The sequence below is a fragment of the Anabrus simplex genome, chromosome 9 (assembly GCF_040414725.1).
Source record: "Anabrus simplex isolate iqAnaSimp1 chromosome 9, ASM4041472v1, whole genome shotgun sequence".
In the NCBI taxonomy this organism is placed as follows: domain Eukaryota; kingdom Metazoa; phylum Arthropoda; class Insecta; order Orthoptera; family Tettigoniidae; genus Anabrus; species Anabrus simplex.
The window spans coordinates 86,506,164-86,526,010 of NC_090273.1; the positions used below are offsets into that span (position 1 = coordinate 86,506,164).

The 19,847-nt window shown below is 38.9% G+C and overlaps 1 protein-coding gene across 7 annotated transcripts in view; it reads left to right on the forward strand.

The window, feature by feature from the left end:
- The window catches only part of Ufd4 (ubiquitin fusion-degradation 4-like), a 716,632-nt gene that overhangs the window by 242,300 nt on the left and 454,485 nt on the right, over positions 1–19,847 (forward strand). For all 7 annotated transcript variants that reach the window (XM_067153526.2, XM_067153530.2, XM_067153527.2 and 4 more), the window contains exon 3: positions 18,537–18,676. In XM_067153526.2, the coding sequence (XP_067009627.1) occupies positions 18,537–18,676 (140 nt within the window). The remainder of the gene's footprint in view (positions 1–18,536; positions 18,677–19,847) is intronic.

Genomic DNA, 19,847 nt, shown 5'->3' on the forward strand with positions numbered 1-19,847 from the left:
ACTCTCGACAGCCCTGAAGATGGTTTTCCGTGGTTTCCCATTTTCACACCAGGCAAATGCTGGGGCTGTACCTTCAGGCCACAGTCGCTTCCTTCCCACTCCTAGCCCTTTCTTGTCCCACCGTAGCCATAAGACCTATCTGTGTCGGTGCGACGTAAAGCAACTTGTTAAAAAAAAAATCCAGGAATCATAACATCGAATGGGATGTGGAAGGAACAAATAAAAACGTGCCAAATTGAAAGGATTGGCCGCGCCTTATCAAGTACAAGATCTCTAGAGAGGAAGATGCCAAATATGGAATACAAGCTGCACAAAAATATTTCAAATGCTCTTGTGAAATCAAGAACACTGTATGGTGCAGAAATATGAGGTATCGAAGTTGACAAAGAAAGAATTAGGTGTAGTAAGTAACAAATTCTGTAAAATAATAATGGATCTACCAGAATGCACAACAAATAGTGGAGCTGGAAAACTATGTGAATATATCAGCATCCAAGCAGATATAAGCAGGAAAGTAGTAAAATATTGGTTTAGATTAAGAAGGGAAGATGGGAGGGAAATATTGAACCTAGCATAGCAACACCGGATGAAACACGTAGATGATGATTATTGGGTGTTGAAAGTGAAATGTATGCTAGACAGAATAGGAATGGGAAAATACTGGGATAAAGAGCTGAACAGTAAAGAGAAGAGATTCATAAATAAAAGTAACGATTAGAGTGGGGGACATGGAGAAAGAGATGAATAGGGCAGAATGTGAAACCAAAAGAACACTATCAGAATTTTGCGAAATTATTCAAAATATGTCGGTAAGGAAAGAACGACTCCCAAATAGAGAGCTAAGAGGTGTGGTGTGGTGGCTAATGGGGATATATAAAAATAAGGGGTTGAGAGAGAAAATGAAAATCATTGTTTATTCTGTGGAGAAATAATGGGAGAAGCTCATCTATTGAAAGTATGTAGGGGAACTGATGCACTGAGAACTAATTATTTTGGTGATGAATATAAATGAAAAGTAGAAAGATAGAAGGAATTTTATACAATAGCTAAATTGTTAAATAAAGAATCGATCACTCCAGGACGAATAGCATTTTTTTTTTTTTTTTTTGGTATTCTAAGAAGTGGCCAAAGGAAATGAAAAGAGATTAGCTCTAACTAAAAGTATTGTTACTGTTAAACAAATACTTGCGTCGAAAATAGTAAAAGTAAGATACATGGTGTCATTTAAGCAAGCATTGGAATAGTGTGATATACCTGCAAAGGTTCTTTAAATGCCTGTGAAGGCGCTTTTTTTTCTTGTCTGAAATGGTTTGACGTAATATGTAGTATCTGCTGAAAAGTGGGTATTTGCAATTATTCAGTTATTTCTGCTGTGAAGTAGAAGTGTGTTTTTGTTACTTTGCCTCGAGATGAGCAGTTATATTGTATGTTTGATAATCATTTTTTGCTAGTTGCTTTACGTCGCACCGACACAGATAGGTCTTATGGCGACGATGGGACAGGAAAGACCTAGGAAAGGGAAGGAAGCGGCCGTGGCCTTAAGGTACAGCCCCAGCATTTGCCTGGTGTGAAAATGGGAAACCACGGAAAACCATTTTCAGGGCTGTCGAAGGTGGGGTTCTAACTCACTATCTCCCGGATGCGAGCTGCGCGCTCCTAACCGCAAATGATCATTTTTGCTTTAAGTGAAGTGTTGTAACTTTTTGATGATAATAATAAATAAAATCATGAATAAAAATATATAAATAAAATTACTCATAAACTTAATAAAATTAATAAGCATAATTAACCGAAATGTCCGTAGTATGGGCGCCAGAGTTCACCAGAATGGATCCCTCGAATTTAGATAAGAGCATGATAAACTTTATATCCCAGGGCGTGTACATAATGCTGCGTACTGGTACATCTGCTGCAGGCCTTACCTAACCTCCTGAAAACGACTAATTAGGTAGGAACTGCACCTAGGTTCATCAATAACACTGATTCTAAAATAGCTAACTATATTCTTAATAGATTCCGTGCATGAGCACCTCATCAACATACAACATTATACATATAATACACACATAAAATATTGCTGGAAGACTCCATATTTACAACAACAACAATAATGAAAATCGTGGGAAAACGAAAGCGAGAACTAAGCTACCATTTGCAGATAGTCCGATGAACAATGTACATGTATGAAGATAAATACCCTTCACTGTCTCTATATCAATTCGACTTACCGATTCTCATAATCGGCAGTTATCACATCACACAGATACTGTACCTTGTACTACTGTGTTCACATATTTTAACACTTGTTGTAAAGATATATACACACGGCTGTCGATCCTCAACATAAATTATGGAAAGTCTGAGATAGCTTTCACCAACATATAATGGTAGGCCGCCACAAGTGCTACAATACTTAATGCGCAAGCACTCTCCACAATCAGCCACTTTCCACGAACATAACAAGACTACGCTCCACGAACGTTTGAAGTCCAGTCCATTGCAGCCGTGTCACTCCAGTTCCGTGTATCAGCACTACTTCCTTCTCGTACAGTGCCTCAGTTGCAATTCTCTTATACAGTGTCACTGGTTGTAGTTATCTTCCTTCTCGTTCCTTTACAATCACCTCGGTTGCCGCCGTATGATCAACCTTTATAGACATCAACATCCCCCTCCTCTCAGATGATACGTCTGGATTGGTGCTTGCCTACCAATCATGAGTGATCTCTAGTCAAGACCTTGCTCCCAAGAGATAAACAAACTCTGGGGTTTGCCTCGGATGAGTCAACGAACTTCCCTAATACAACAACAAGCTCAACTCATCAGGCTGGGATATATACATGACTCATGGAATATCCCGACACAAGTACATCACAACAAACACTGGGGTATCCACATGACTCAAACAAATTACTCATACCTACATATGTGGATATCTTCCAGCTTACCAATATAAATGGCAAAATATACAAATGAAATACTGATAATAATAATAATAATAATAATAATAATAATAAATCGAATACTGACAATAATATCTCTAACTTCTACATATAATTCGGGGGTGTGATATATGTACTATCACAGTGTATACATAAGCTAAGGTAAGATGCATGTTGTCCTGGACAATACAGCATTGCTAACGTCTAGGACAAAACAAATTATATTTAGTATAGTTAAATATAAAAAGAAAATGTAAAATGTAAGGCATGTATCAAAATTGAACAAATTGCAATAAAGGAGAGCGCTCTCCCTTAATTCCGGATACTCCGGGACTAGGGGATGGGCGTACTCCTATTTATTTATTTATTTATTTATTTATTTATTCATTCATTCATTCATTCATTCATCAGGTAAACGCTCTGCCTGATATCTTGGAAATACTATACGTAGGGCCAAGAAAAACACATTAATTCTTATATTGAAGTGTTCGTGCGGACGGTCGACTATAAAATACTTCTGTTGCACTGTAATTCCTCTAAACAGACATACATTCCTTTAGGTTGTGGAACATGGCTAATTGAAGTAAGTAGTGTTTGTTGATGACCTCTTAATTACAAGCCATCTGATTGAGTCTTGGGATTATACCGTCAGCTCGGCTGAATTACTGAACTTACGATAATATTACTACTGAAAAGAGAAGATATGGGAGTGAATGCATAAGGCAGTATTCGGTTCTTGTTGATACTAGGTGTCACATTCGTTTATGTGGTGGTTGTAATAGTGATCGATTGAAACCACCGTTTGTGTCTTCGTAGGACACAAAAAGAAAAGGTGTATCATTGGTGTTGTGTAGAAACGCATTCATGATTCTGCTTGTATTTTTGAGAACTCCATTTATCAACGGGATAAAGTCTCTAAAAGAGTGTCTTGAAAGAGGACTGTAAAATACGGGAAAGTGCAATTTTTTGAGTCTGTCAGGATCGAAACAAGTCCAGCATTAAGGGTAGTACGAAGGCAAAAAGGAGGAGACTGACTTTAGTAAAACCAATGTTAGGCCTAGCTGCAGGCTTCGTAATGACAGTTGCTACTCACAAGTTTTGAATCTCGGAGATACTGTGTTTTAATATTGCGGAATTTCAGCTTCATTTCCAGAAAATGAGCAGAAAAAAGGGCCTGATTAAACATAGCGACGCATAAGATCGGTTTTCCCAGGTTCGTAGCCAATGTTAAAAATGGCCTTACCATTAAATAGTGTTCTTGTGGGAATAGAGTACTGTAACTAATAACAATAGGGCTTGTAGTTTGTTGACCTCTGTCGGTGCGACGTAAAACAGATCGTAAAAAAATAATAAAAGAATAAAATCAGGACATTGAACTTTCGGGGGCTTATCCATCGGACAGTTGTAGCATTCGTTGTAGAATTGTTCGATTTATCGTGCTGAACGTGCTTTGGAGATGTTTATTACTAGTATTACGGTGAACTCTGTCGATAGATGATTTCGGGACTACTCTCCCATATTCTGCATTTCAGCTCGCTGTGTACGAATGGCTTCTTTCGAGCGGCGCTTCTGAATGGCTTTCTCGTGTAAAATCGGGATCTAACTGCAGAGTCTGAGATAACAGCTGAGCATTTATTCCTTTTACAGTACTACATATATTTGATAAAGCTATCGCGTAAATTACCGCAATTGCAATGTTCGCCTAATTTACGCTGTTCTGTGACAAATGTATCATTTTCCCCGCTTACTTAAATCTCGTATTAAATCGAAGTATTTCGTAGGTTATTCTTTTTACGCTTACCGACAAAGAAACCCGCGAACACAAGTTCCGGTGTACCTTTTCTTGTTAGCACTAATTAACGATGAAACATGGGGCACATTTTGGCCTCTTCGCGGAGAACAGTATACCGGGGGGATCACCAGCCCCTTGTGATTTGGTTTTATGCGTCCCGCCGATATTACTGAAATTCTGAAATACATCGGTTCCTTTCCCTAAGCCGGGGTAATGTAATGAGATGTGTGTTTGCGGTCTAGAAGACACCAGGAATCGTGAGCGTCACCATTAATTCATTATGGGTACCTCACGTATTTGAAGCAAGGCCCTACACCGTTGGCTGCACAGTAGCGTGTTACTGGGGAAGAGCTGTCCATGCGCGTATCGCCATGTTGCGGGTACTCCTCTGCTCGCCGAGGAGATCGTAGTATGGAATTCATGCATTAACTTCAATTACGTACGAATGAAAACACCTCTCGACAGGTTATTTTTATTCCTGCGATACAGGATAACACGGTAAGAAAAGATGTTCATTAGTTAGATCCAAAATAAAATGTTAAAAAGGTGCCGCTTTAGAAAACAGAAGATCCGTACAGAAATGTTGCATTCCAAGCATCAGGGAACTTAGCTATTCCCAGGTCCTAATTCATTAATAATAAATGGCACAGCCTACACCGACTAACGTGAATATACGCAATAAATATACAAGAATCAAGGCGGTAATAACACGGAAATGATACTTATGCATACAAACTGAACACATATGCATTGTTATTGAACAAATCTCCACAAATCATTTGGATAGCTGGCCTATAAGTAACGGACGTAATAAAACAACATTTAGAAAACTGGATAAGAAGACTTCAAAATACACTAGTAATGATTGTAAATATATACCTACGTAGATAAATACATCTCTTAAATTTAGAGAACACTCTCCAGAAACAGAAAAAACATTGTATATCAGTACATTGAATTAATAATCTTCAAGAAAGAATATGTAGCTCACATTAGGCCTACTATAATGACCATGTTTTTAACTGATTTGTTTGCATATTCTGAATAGACACATGCATTTAAATCCTACACTCGGAAGTTAAGCTATCGTGAAAATACCAAGACATTTTCAAATCACAGCAGTTTACAACTTCCCAGATCACGAGGAGAAAAACAATCTTTTACCTGTGACATTGGAGTACATCAATAATCCAGCAATTCTTTCAATATTTACAGTATTTACAAACAGTTGTATCAAAAGCAAGAATCTGTGATATTGGTAAAGAGAAAACATGTGAAATAGAATGTTTTCTATGAAAGTATCAAAAGCAAGAATCTTGTGATATTGGCAAAAAGAAAACCTGTGTAATAGAATGTTTTCTATGAAATTTACATGGCAGATCTTTTCTTTCTGATGAGTAATCACAGCAGGTATTATTTAGTACTATGAACAGACTGTTGAAAAGGTACATGACTGCAGAAATCTGTAAGAAAATAAAAATAAAGCTATGCCCAGTGTTCACCACAAGTAACTTTACTTACTTTACTAATTCCCATCTGAATGAAATTTTTCTTTTTTATTATTTCCAGGATATGAAATAGTATATCAGGATGAGTATACCTTCAATTATGATTTCTATATGGTTTGGAAAATAGCTATCTAAAATCTACTGAGATATACTGAGATTTTTATATGTTTTGTAGGGCTTTCTGCCCTAAAATAATTGTGCTCAGACGAAATGCACTGTGTAACAGCACTGACTGAACTGCTACATGGACTGGGTGTTATTCTGTTGATTTGTCCCTCCAAAATCTAACTTCCTTTTTAAAATCCTATGGGGAGCCTTGTCAGTCTGAAAAAATAAAAATATATAGTCCTATTGGGTCTACCATAAGCAAAGCCCTATCATTGATAAAAAAATAAAAATAAAATGAAGTAATACAATATCTAATGTAAATTACTTGACCTACAAGTACCTGTTTTAGATGATTTGGAAAGTCGTGTTGGCACTGCATCATCTTTCAGTGTTTTCCCTTCAGATTGGCAAAAACTTGCTTCTGTGAAGTGAATTGAACATAGTCTATGGGAATAAGTTAGAACAAACTTGTCTCTTTTAACAGCAACAAGCCACTTCGACAGAAGTTCAGGCTTATTCAATGGAAAACTGGGGCCTATTCCACAAAAGTATGGTCTTGTATATTACAAGTAAATTCTGTAGTAACTAGTACAAATACCAGAGTTTCTGTTCCACAAAAGAATTTTCTACAGTTGTACTTTACTACTCCATACTTACAAATTACCAGTGAATTTTTATGGGTGTGTTCCACTGAAGTACTAGTACTTGTAACTTACTAGTGAATTGAGAAGTATTCTCTACCAGTGAAAGGGCAGTAATATATAATTGTACTAGTGCTATTTAAATATGCTTATTTCAGATATATTTTCAAAAATATGTGGTCTAGCAGTAGTGATAGTGATGGTGATGAAAATGAAAACTACTGTCTGTACAGGGAAAGAATAAACTTCCAGTTTAACACTACAATGAACGTTTTAGGTTAAGCACAATACAAGTGGAATAACTTTTGATAGATATTGGGAATAGGTTAAAACATCCTATGAACTGAAATAAATCTCTCTCTGCTAAACAGCAGTTACTAACAACATTACATTGGCTAGGAAATAGTGGTCAGAACCATGGTATTGCAGATATGCATGGGATGGCAAAATCTTCGATCTATGGTAGCTGCAATAAATGATATACAATTTCCTCAAATTGTTTGTTGGCCTGAAAATACTGAACAAACATGTTCCAAGAAGGACATTCCTGGAATCATTAATGAGCAGAATATCTCTTAAATACGTCCAACTTTTCCCCTCAAAAGCTCCATGAGCTTTTCCCAAGTCAAATATTGCCATCCAACCATTTATTTTGTCTTTGTCTTTTTTTTTTCCCCAGACTCTCGCTGAATGCACCGAAACGAATATCTTTCCTTCTTTCTATTTCCTTCAAAATGAATAACTTTGTTTCTCTTGACATCATTTTAACAATTCATGCAGAGTTTGCAATTTCGTAACAATTAAGTTTGGCGGCCGAATATCGTTATTAGCGGCATCCGATTCCTAAATTACAGACCAAGGTGCCGGTATGTCAGACTGTCGTGAAACATATGCGAGGATCGCGGAAGAACAGAATGGGTGATAATAACAGTAATTTCCTATCATCAAAGAAATAAACTGAAAAATAAAATCGTAGCATTAAGAAATACACAGGAATATTACTACTTTGAATCTTTGCTGCATAAGTTACCTTAAAATACGATATTACGATAACTGAAGCAAGCATAACCTAATTCAACGAATGGAATACGAAGATAAACAGCTGATTCATGCTATGACGTAGTATGTTTGATATGTCGTCACTTGTAAAACTTGTAACAATTCACTGGTAATGTACAAGAGACTTTCAATCTTTTGTGGAACATAAATGTACAACTCCATACATTACAAGAACCCACACTAATAATTTGTAATGTATAAGACCATACTTTTGTGGAATAGGCCCCAAGCAATATGTCTAAAACTATCAGCCATGTATTCGAAATCAAAGAAATGTATATATTTCTATCTCCTTTTTTTCTCAACCATTCCTGGTACAATGACAGAACATTCTCAAATTGATTTATCACAAAATATTCTGCTTCATAAATAGAACCTCATGTGATATATTTCAGAACAGAGTGATGGAGCCAGCAATCATTCACATTTCACTAAATTACTTTACATTTTGAAAATATTCTTCCTAAAAAAAAAAAACTCATTATACTAGTGCTACTCTACCTCATAATTCTAAATGTATCTAACAATTAAAATAATACCTAATTTAGTTTAAGTTTCTCTGAATTAAATATATTTTTACCAGTCGGTTAAATTTAAGAGACCGAGCTCGATAGCTGCAGTCGCTTAAGTGCGGTCAGTATCCAGTATTCGGGAGATAGTAGGTTCGAACCCCACTGTCGGCAGCCCTGAAAATGGTTTTCCGTGGTTTCCCATTTTCACACCAGGCAAATGCTGGGGCTGTACCTTAATTTAGGCCACGGCCGCTTCCTTCCCACTCCTAGCCCTTTCCTGTCCCATCATCGCCGTAAGACCTATCTGTGTCGGTGTGACGTAAAGCAACTAGAAAAAAAAATTAAGAGAGGAAAAATACATCATTTAGGATGCAAACTTCCCTCTCATACTATTCTCAACTTGAATACCAATATTAGGCCTACTGATTTTATCAACTTGAACTGAAAGGAGATTTTCTGAGCACAAATTAAGATCGAAAATGTGTTCTAACTTTTCTATTACAGGGGCATTATGATTCACACAAGGACGAAGATAAAGGAGCATGAATATTAAGCATAAATTAATATAACAGTTAAACAGGTAGATTGAGTAGTGTTTTCTAGTGCAAAGTAGGAGTCAGCCTAGTCAAACTTCTCTGGAACCATATTTAACAATTCTTTTATTATAAAGGAGATGTGAAAACATGGATAATGACATCAAAAAATCATTTTTCTGATAATTGTTAATAATCTGAAGTCATAATTTGACTTAAAAATAGATGGGTTTACCAAGCTTTATCAATCATATTTTTCAGATTCTAGGCCCGTGTTATTCGAAATTTTAATACGTGTACACAATCTGTAAGAACAAAATATGCGCTTTTTCAGAATAGCTGATTAGTTCTTAAGAATTGTCCCTAATGAAATGAAAAACGCCAAGAATAAGAAGCAGCCTAAATATTGAGAAGGGGGCCGATGACCTCGATGTTAGGCCCCTTTAAACAACAAGCATCACATATTGAGAATGCCATGTCCATACTGAATCCACCAATCTGTATCCCATTCTCGATTATGGTAATTTTATAACATTTCAATTTCTACTCACTTGTGAAAAATACCAGATCCTTTCTGATACCGACTGTACAATTGAAAGCTGCACAAGAGATCACCATCGTGAATAGTTCTCCACTCCGTATTTACGGCTCAACTTAGGCCTACTCTCCTTTGATATCGCCGATCAATGTAAGCTCGCACTTATCACTAAAATAGTTGCCAATACTATAAATTATCACTTAATCACATAACGCAATCACAGATCCGCTAACCGATAGGAATCACCATGCAAAACACACAAGAAATTGTAAACATCACCACGTGTTAACCATGCATTCAAAACTGAAGTGCCCGCAACATGGCGATGCGCGAAGCTATTCAATTTTCCGCATACCACCAGCGCGTTCTGTGAGTCTAGATAAGTAATATTGAAGTCTTTGATTTGAAGACCTTCAAATACCAACGGACTGAGCCAGGATCGAACCTGGGAGAATGTGATCCCATTAAATCTTGTGTAATTTTCGTCGGGTCACCTGGGAGACACGAGTTCATGTGAATTACATCGGATCTGTTTGTTAGTTTTGGCTTCTTTTTATGTATTTCCTCCAAGTTGATGGTGTAAACATCTAAACTGTTCGTCTGATTGTGTGTCATGGCAGCTCCTAATAATACAGTTGGCCGATTTCGTAGCAACAGAATTACAGTAGCCCGCCTGTTGGCCATGGTCGTTAAGGCATCGAATCTATGTGGCGTGACACTGTGACCAGCCGGTTCGAGTCCCGTTAATGAAAAAAAAAAAAAAAAAAAGAACAACCACCTTAAGAATGTTGGCCGGCAGAGTAGGAGAGCTGGTGTACAATTTCTAATCACTAGATGGCGTGCCAGAAGCATTTCCAAACCTCTGCAGTGTTCCTATGGAGTGAAGACATATGCCACTGTTGATGGTGATTTGTTCATCGGATGGAAACGTTAAGCCCTGAGCAGACTTCTTGGTGTTACTCGACAAGAGTAGGCTATGTGCCGACGCTGGGATTTCACCCTCTTTTACCTCATCATCAACGTCCCACATCCAGATGAGCAGTTCGCCCAAGGGTGTCAAGTATGAAGACCTCTACCAGGCGACCTGAATATATCCTTGGACACTTCTGGCGTTAAGAGCCACACGATAAATAAATAAACAAGAATTGCAATTGTTCATATTCAGTTCTCATTTGATACAATGCACTGTATTAAATTATTCCAATATCCTATAGCATACGATGATTCAGTTGTTTCCTCTGTTGTAAAATCATTTAAGAAATTGTGAATATTTTGTATTAACACATATATTGTGCTCAGAATCCTGGTAACCGTATTATAGAAAAGAAATGTACGTTCTTACATTAATATTTTAACATCAGAACTAGTGATCTCAGCTACTGTTGCAGAATTTAAGAAGTAGGCAGCCTGCCTACCAATTTCGACATTCCCACGAACCTGCTACGCAGGCGTAGCAGGGGGAGAGGTGATACTCCCACGTGGCGCGTCCCAGGTGGAGGATAGGGGGGTCCTAACCGGCTTGCCGGCGGACTTGAGGGAAACAAAATACCTCTCGCGGACCAAACACACTACCCCCTGCGGGTGGGGGACGCACATGTAGAATACACCCGCGGTATCCCCTGCCTGTCGTAAGAGGCGACTACAAGGGGCGACCAAGGGATGATTGAATTAGAACCATGAAACCACTCTTGATTCGTACCATCATGCGGGGAACACCATGGATTGCATGTACTTGCGAATAGTATCACTAAATTGGTACGAAATAGGTTTGTGATTCGTTGCAGTAAAAAGCCTGGCCTGGTGGATTCCAGTACCCGTGCGTTGTAGCCATGTGAGCAACACCGCGGGTCTGGGCGTAGCCTGTGAGTTGTACCGCTATATGAGCGGCACCGTGGGTCAGCGTTGCCTGTGATTGGTACCCACTATGTGAGGAACAGCACGGGAATACCGGCGCCCGTGACTAGTACACCTAGGTGAGGAGCCTTACCGGTTTGCGTTGGCTATGAGTGGCGCCATTGTGTGAGAAACACCATAGGTCTACGTTCCCTGTACGAATTGCAATACTTGTGAGTAGTACCATCTTGTGTGGACTACCGTGAGTCTTCGCTACTTTTGGTCAGTACCCCAAAATGACAGATACCATGGTTCTACTTTACTCGCGACATGTACCATTCTGTGAGGCCTTAGACGTGAATTTAGCATCCCTTCAAACATCAAGCATCATTGTGCTTTATAAATGGTCCCTTGCTCAGTAATACGCTAATTAACTACCTTCTTTTTAAGTCTGATCCACTGTTTTTTTGTGTAGGGTTCATGTCCATCCATTCATTCTTCATGACATTTTTTATTTTATTTTTGTCAGTGGATGAATTTGAATTTTTTGTTATTTCATTTCGTACCATTAGGGGCCGATGACCTCGATGTTAGGCCCCTTTAAACAACAAGCATCATCATCATCATCATCATCATCATCATCATCAATTTCGACATTCCAAATGTGCGGCCGTTTAGCAACAAGAGCAGAATTATTAAGAAGCATAATTACTCCCACTCTTTGCTTATCAAGTAATGTACAGAAAGATAGGAACATGAAATGAAACGCAGTAGGATAAACAGTGACAGTTCAGCGTGGGAGTAACAGAAAGAGGAGACAAGACTATATTTTATCTTCATACACTACCATTTTCACAACATAGATCCCCCTGTGGATGGGGGACGCAAACGAAGGATACACCCACAGTATCCCCTGCCTATCATAAGAGGCAATTTAAAGGGGCAACCAAGGGATGATGGAATTGGAATCATGGGATTACTTGCGATTAGTACCATTATGTGAGAAACACCATGGGTATGGGCGTTGCCTGTGATTAGTACCATCGTGTGCATCCCACCGAGGAGGGAGAGCGGGCGCGCGGCTGCACAGATTAGCCTCTATGCGGGAGAACGTGGCGTGCGCTGAGCTGGATTGTGTTGGTTCCTCTATGTGAAGAACACCATGGGTCTGTGTTGCTTGTGAGTAGTACCTTTGTGAGGGACACCATGGGTCGTCGTTACCTGCGAGTAGTACAGTTATGAGGGGCCAGTGACCTGGATTGTGGACCCCTTTGAACAACAAGCATCATCTCAGAAAATAAGGCGTTGTGAATTGGACCCATTGATTGTTTCGATTCATCGTCATTTTTCATCATCATCATCATCATCCCTTATAGATTCCTGCCAGTGGATACATTTTTTTAATTTTTATATATATCGTTTCATTTAGTTGCATCTCGTACCATTAGGGGCCGATGACTTAGCTTTTAGACCCCTTTAAACTACTACTACAACATAACATAGATGAGCTCTCTGCTCAACAGTCTCGGTTCTTGTACATCCGCTACTTCCAAGCCTACTACGAGCTTGTTTTATGCTTTCCAGCTTCATCTGGAGGACAGGCATGAATGCTCGTTAGGGGATCATCTTGACAGATAGTCCGGCTCTATGGCTAAATGCTTAGCTTGCAGGCCTTTGGTCACAGGGGTCCCGGGTTCGATTCCCGACAGGGTCGGGAATTTTAACCATAATTGGTTAATTTCGCCGGCACGGGGGTTGGGTGTATGTGTCGTCTTCATCATTTCATCCTCATCACGACGCGCAGGTCGCCTACGGGTGTCAAATTAAAAGTCCTGCATCTGGCGAGCCGAACTTGTCCTCGGACACTCCCGGCATTAAAAGCCATACGCCATTTCATTTTATCTTGACAGATCTTCATTCTTGATGTTCGAAATGTAGGATAACAAGAAAGGAAGAGGAAAATGGTAGAGACAGGTGGTAACAGTCTAGGAACACAGGACAAAGTCCGGCTCCATGGCTAAATGGTTAGTGTGCTGGCCGTTCGTCACAGGGGTCCCGGGTTCGATTCCCCGCAGTGTCGGGAATTTTATTCATTATTAGTTAATTTCGCTAGCACGGGGGCTGGGTGTATGTGTCGTCCATCATTTCATCTTATCCTTATCATGCCGCGAAGGTCACCTACGGGCGTCAAATCAAAAGACCTGCACCTGGGGAGCCGAACATGTCCTCGGACACTCCCGGCACTAAAAGCCATACGCCATATCAATTTTTTTTTCACAGGACAAATAGATGAAGAAAGTATCCCAATGGGTCAACATAAATAACACAAAGGGTCTCTGCTTATACATATTTGTGAAATATATTTTTACACTAACAAGAAGGCTGTATGCAGTAACTACCTTCGCTACAGGGTTCTCGGAAAAACTGACTTTGTGGTTTTCCTAACTGAAGTCAACACAGGTCGTTACAAAAACGTCAGTAGGAAAGTAGCGATTAAAACAATGTTATCATATAAAATAATCGATCAAATGAAAAAGCGCACATTTTTTTTCACTTTTGGCGAACAGTACTACGGTGCCGATCTAACAGTCCAAAGTTCCAGAGCTGGAATGACCACGCCGCAGACAGCCGTGAATCCTCCTCTACCATCATTCCGTTAAATATGCACACTGCTCATTTCAATCACTGCCTCAGAGTAGGGATTGAATTCTATGATGAACCAGTGTGTTACATACCAGTAGTATCAGAAAATTTATGAACCAGAGAAATGGCATGCTAAACAAGAAAGTTATCCAACTCCCCAGCTACTTCCTGCCAATATTCAGGCAGGCTGTTCCACTCGGTCCGACCGGGCGAGTTGGCTGTGTGTTTAAGGGCGCGCAGCTGTGAGCTTGCATCCGAGAGATAGTGGATTTGAACTCCACTGTCGGCAGCCCTGAATATGGTATTCCATAGTTTCCCATTTTCACACCAGGCAAAAGCTGGGGCTGTACTTTAATTAAGGCAGAGGGCGCTTTCTTCACACTCCTAGCCCTTTCTTATCCCATCGTCGCCGTAGGACCTATGTGTCGGTGCGACGTAAAACAAATTCTAAAAAAAGACCTAACTGTGTCGGTGCGACGTAAGGCAAATTAAAAAATACTCGCTACGCAGCAGTAATCCTATCTATCGGAGAAGGGTGGCAAGAGAAGACACAAACACATCACAACAAACAATGGTCAATGTAATGTTATTGTTGATCAATTTTATGAGCTTTCTGTATGGTAGGTCTTTACATTTGTAGTTTTCTTGTGACTCTGTGATATTAGGGCGTCTCATAAAATTATTTATAGTGTAGACTGTAGTTTCTTATTCTCCGACTTAACATACCGATTTTCATTACATTCTCTTTACCCATTTTTCTCGTGATTCGGCGCTGATATGGACAAAAACCCAAATTCAAGAATATCTCTGTGATCATAGCCGATACGATAACAATGTATAAGACATGAATGGTCGGAAATATAATACTATATAACTTGAGTTAAGTAGTAGTTATCGACACGGCCCCTAATAACAAATATTATTGAGAATCAAATTTTAGGCCCCCCACTAAACTACTATTTCACTCAGCGTGAATACAATTAGTTACGGCCTAGATTACAGCGACTTATTCGCCGACTTTGCATACCGATTTTCATTAAGATAGGACCACTAATAACATAGATATTTAAGAATTAAATTAAAGACCTACCCTAAACTACCATTTAGCTCAGCGTGAATACAATTATTTATGACCTAGATTGTCGCGACTTCTTCCCCAACTTTGCCTACCGATTTTCGTTAAGATACGACCACTAATAACATAAATATTTGACAATTTAGGCCTTCCCCTAAACTACCATTTCAGTCGCCGTGAATACAATTATTTATGGCCCAGATTATAGCGACTTATTATATGAATTTGCCTACCGATTTCCATTAGGATACAACCACCGATAACATACATATTTGAGAATTAAATTTTAGGCCTTCCCCTAAACTACCATTTCACTCATCGTGACTAAAATTATTTATAGCCTAGATTGTAGCGACATATGCCTTTGCATACCGATTTTCGTTAAATTCTAGTCAGCCGTTTTCACGTGATGCGTGACGGACAGACGGGCGGACGGACGGACAGACAGACGGACGGACGTAAAGTCGAGGAATAAGTCACTACAATCTAGGCTATACATAATTTTATTCACGCTGAGCGAAATGGTATTTTAGGGAAAGGCCTAAAATATAATTCTCAAACATTTGTTATTAGTGGCCTTATTGATAAATACTGCATACCTTAAGTCATATCATTTATGTCTTGCACATTTTTACCGTACTGGCTATGGTAAGATATATTCCTGAATTTGTATTTTTGTTGCCAAGTCCACATCAATACCGTGCCATGAGAAAATGGGTGAACAGAATTTAATGAAAATCGGTATATAGAGTCGGGGAATAAAAAAGTACAGTCTGAGTTATAATCAATTTTATTCATCCTGGATGAAATGGTAGTTGAGGGAAGGCGCCTAAAATTTATTTTTTAAATACCTATGTTATTGGCCCTCTCAAAAGGTACTACATAACAGAATTTATAGATAATACAATTTCCGATCATTTGTTTTATTCAGTTGTACCTTACCATCTATGATAAGGGTGGTATTTCTGAGCCGGAAGAAAATTAAATGTGAAGGCCTACAATATCGAAAGCTCATAAAATTGATCAACAATAACATTACGTTTACCATTGTTTGTTGTGATATTCTTTTGTCTCTTTATGCTGCCACTCATCTCCGATAGATGGGATTACTGCTGCATACTGAGTATAACAGCCTGACTGAATATATGCTGGAAATGGCTGGGAGTTAGACAACTTTCTTCTTTAGCAAGCCATTCCTCTGGTTCATACATTTTCTGATACTGCTGGTACATAACACACTGGTTCATCATAGTATTCCAGCTATTCGATCCCTAGTCTGACGTGCCAATTGGATTGATCAGTGTGCACAATTAACTGAATAGGGCAGAGACTCTCTTATGACATGGTCTAGAATTAGAATTTCATCCTCTTCCAGATTATAGCACCACAATCCACTAAAGTCAAAATTTAACCCTGAAATGAGCCGTTTCTTAAGAAAAGCTTCTTTCTCTTCACTTTTATTAAATTCTACATTCATTTTATTCCAAATTAGCGGCCAAGAGGGGATTTCTCCTCTGGCTTGGAGGAAAAATTTGCCAGATAGATTTTCCCCCACCAATTCATCGGGTACTCCAAAGAAACAGATGAGTAACAGGGCATAGTTTTTAGTTTTTGCCCTGGGACTCTTCCACTTTTTGCCCCTCCCCACCCCGAAAATAAGTTTGTTCACGGTTCACGGCTGTCTGCGGTGTGGTCATTCCAGCTCTGGAACTTTGGACTGTTAGATCGGCAGCGTACTACTGTTTGTTAAAAGTGAGAAAATGTGTGGTGTTTCATTTGATCAAGTATTTCATGTGATAGCATTGCTTGTAATTGCGACATTCCTACTGGCGGTATGAATTTTCTCTGAATAGAACACTGGCGAATCAGACATGTGATGCATTAGAATTGGCTTTGTGGCGGTGGGACTAGTTGTAGATGTTGGAAGGATGGGGTACAGTAGTGTAACTAAGGTTATGGGAAGTGACCGCGCGGCTTGTAACTGAGAAAGAAAGATTACGAGTCGGACACCTGTTTATGGAATACGGTTGATTTGCATGTAATAGAGGTTAAACAATGCCATAGATGTATGAATTTCCTGATGTTGCCAAAATACAGGTGAACTAGAAATGTGACCATTAGAGCCTGCATTGTTGGCAACGGGACTTTCGGTGCACATATCGAAGGGATGCTGTGGTATAGCAAAGGTCGTGGGAACTAACCAAACCACATAAAGCTGCAGAAAAAAGATTGAGACGTGTTTAGGTCATGGCACATGCTTCCATTTTAACTATAAGCAGGTTATTTAAATGAGACACATTAAAATGATGCCGATTAATAAAAATTGCTGTCACTAGAAATACTGTGTTGCTGCCAGTGGGCCTTGGTGAACAGTAAGAGGAAAAGTTAAACGCTGGATGAGAAAATAAAATGTATACGAGAAATTGACAATAATTCACATCAAACTAAAATTGAAATGGGTGGAGGTTTAGCAATTGAGTGTACCACACTTTGCACAGTCATTAGTAAAAGAAATGCTATTTTATACCAATTTTTAAAAATTGGGTGCAAAATCAATGTTCATAATAATGTTACAAACCTGATAAATTAAAAGTATTACTGGTACAAATTATATTATTAACTTTTATCTCTGAAATAATGTGTCTTTAACCCGAGAGAGGTAACATGACTTTTCCTAACACCAGTAGTAACATGAGGTGTCCCGGGACCCCCATCAGTTTCTTGTCTTTTGCAATACTGGAATGAAAGCAAAATAAGCAAAACCAAATTTTATTAAATAAACAGCAAGTGAGATTTTAACAGAAAATGAAACTTATATTGTGTGAAGTTCTTCATTGTCACGTCAAAGAAACAGATACAACAACACCCAGCAACACAGTTTGCCATCATTGGAGTTTTTATTGTAATTCTGTTTTATTGTAAGATTCACTCAGATTCACTTATTATGTGTTCTCCAGCATCAGTGGAAGGTTCACAGACATGTAATCACTAGCAACAAAATAGCCTACCTAGTCTTCAGTAAATTAGAAGTTCCACAAACGGTGATGTGCAGGTCCACGGGCACCCAGCCACATTAACTGGCTTTTTTTCTTTCTCCAAGCCAAAGAACACTGGAGATGTATGTAGGAACTTGTTAAGAGACCACCTGAACGAAGGTAGATCAAGTATTAGCAGTATATTCGACCAAAGACAGTCAGGTTCATCCTTAGTTTGCAGAAAGTTATGAGCTATTAGATATGTTCAAAATAGTCTTATGATGGGTTTGTACTGTAATTTTAAAAGAAGGGAAAAATTTAGTATATTTTGTTAGTATAGTTGACATAAATTATTAAAGTGGTGTGAATGTTTGTTTCAGATGGCGGAAGTGGACCCTGAGACACTGCTCGAGTGGCTGAACATGGGGCAGGGAGATGAGCGAGACATGCAGCTCATTGCTCTGGAACAGCTTTGCATGCTTCTGCTCATGTCCGATAATGTGGACCGCTGTTTTGAAATGTGAGAAACATAACATTATTATAAAAGCATTTCATTTATCTAAGAATTTTGAATTTCAGTATATAGTGTTCTAAAAATGTGACCTTTAAAAAAAAAAATCCTAACTTCATTGTAGAAATGCATAGTGGGATTAGATTGTAACGGAAAAAATCATGTTCTGTTTACATAACAGGACTGTCACTTGATATTTGGGAGGTGTCACTTTCACTCGGAGGGTATGAGTGCCTCAATTCAAAGAGTGTGCAAAGGTTGGTTTGTGAGGAGTATAGTGTTTACAACTCATGGCTGATTGTGTGGATCAAGGAAAGCAATGGGGAAGCAGCTGTCGTCAAATGAAGCCACTTGTACATTTGCACTGCTTCAAGGAGGCTACTCGCAGAGTAGAGGGATTAGATTGTTATGGAAAAAAATCATGTCCTGTTTACATAACAGGACTGTCACTTGATATTTGGGAGGTGTCACTTTCACTCGAAGGGTGAGTGCCTCAATTCAAAGAGTGTGCAAAGGTTGGTTTTGAGGAGTGTAGTGTTTACAACCCATGGCTGATTGTGCGGATCAAGGAAGGCAACGGGGGAAGCAGCTATCATCAAATGAAGCCACTTGTACACTTGCACTGCTTCAAGGAGGGTACTCGCAGAGGTATGATACCAGAAATACTTGATGTTGCTCAGAGTGTGATTTGGTATCTGTGGAAACATTTCTAGGAGATTGGAAGTGCTGCCAGATCCCAGCACGGATCACCGAATGAAAATTAACCCCAGGACAGATTGTGTTGTGCAATCTACAGATCTAATTGCATATTCCTACTGTTTTTTGGACATTGGAGTTTATCATCCTTTCCACTTCCTCAAGCATACTTTTGCTAATATCGTCCCCTATGAGCTCTGTTGTATGAGATGTCAACAGAAATATTTCTATTGTCCAGAAAAGGCTTCCCTGCTGCTTGGTTAAGCCTTTTGAGGTTAATACCAAGGCTTCCCATGTCTTACTCTTTAATTCAAAAGTTGTTAGTTTCACTCTGTTTCTTCCATCTATGTACAATTCCCTGTCTGCATCAGCTCTTGTTTGGAGCCGTTTCTAGTACACTTTTCATGTTTTTTTTTTTTTTTTTTTTTTTTTTTTTTTTTTGTTGGTGGTTTACAAACTGTCCTCACTTTATCATTCCATTATC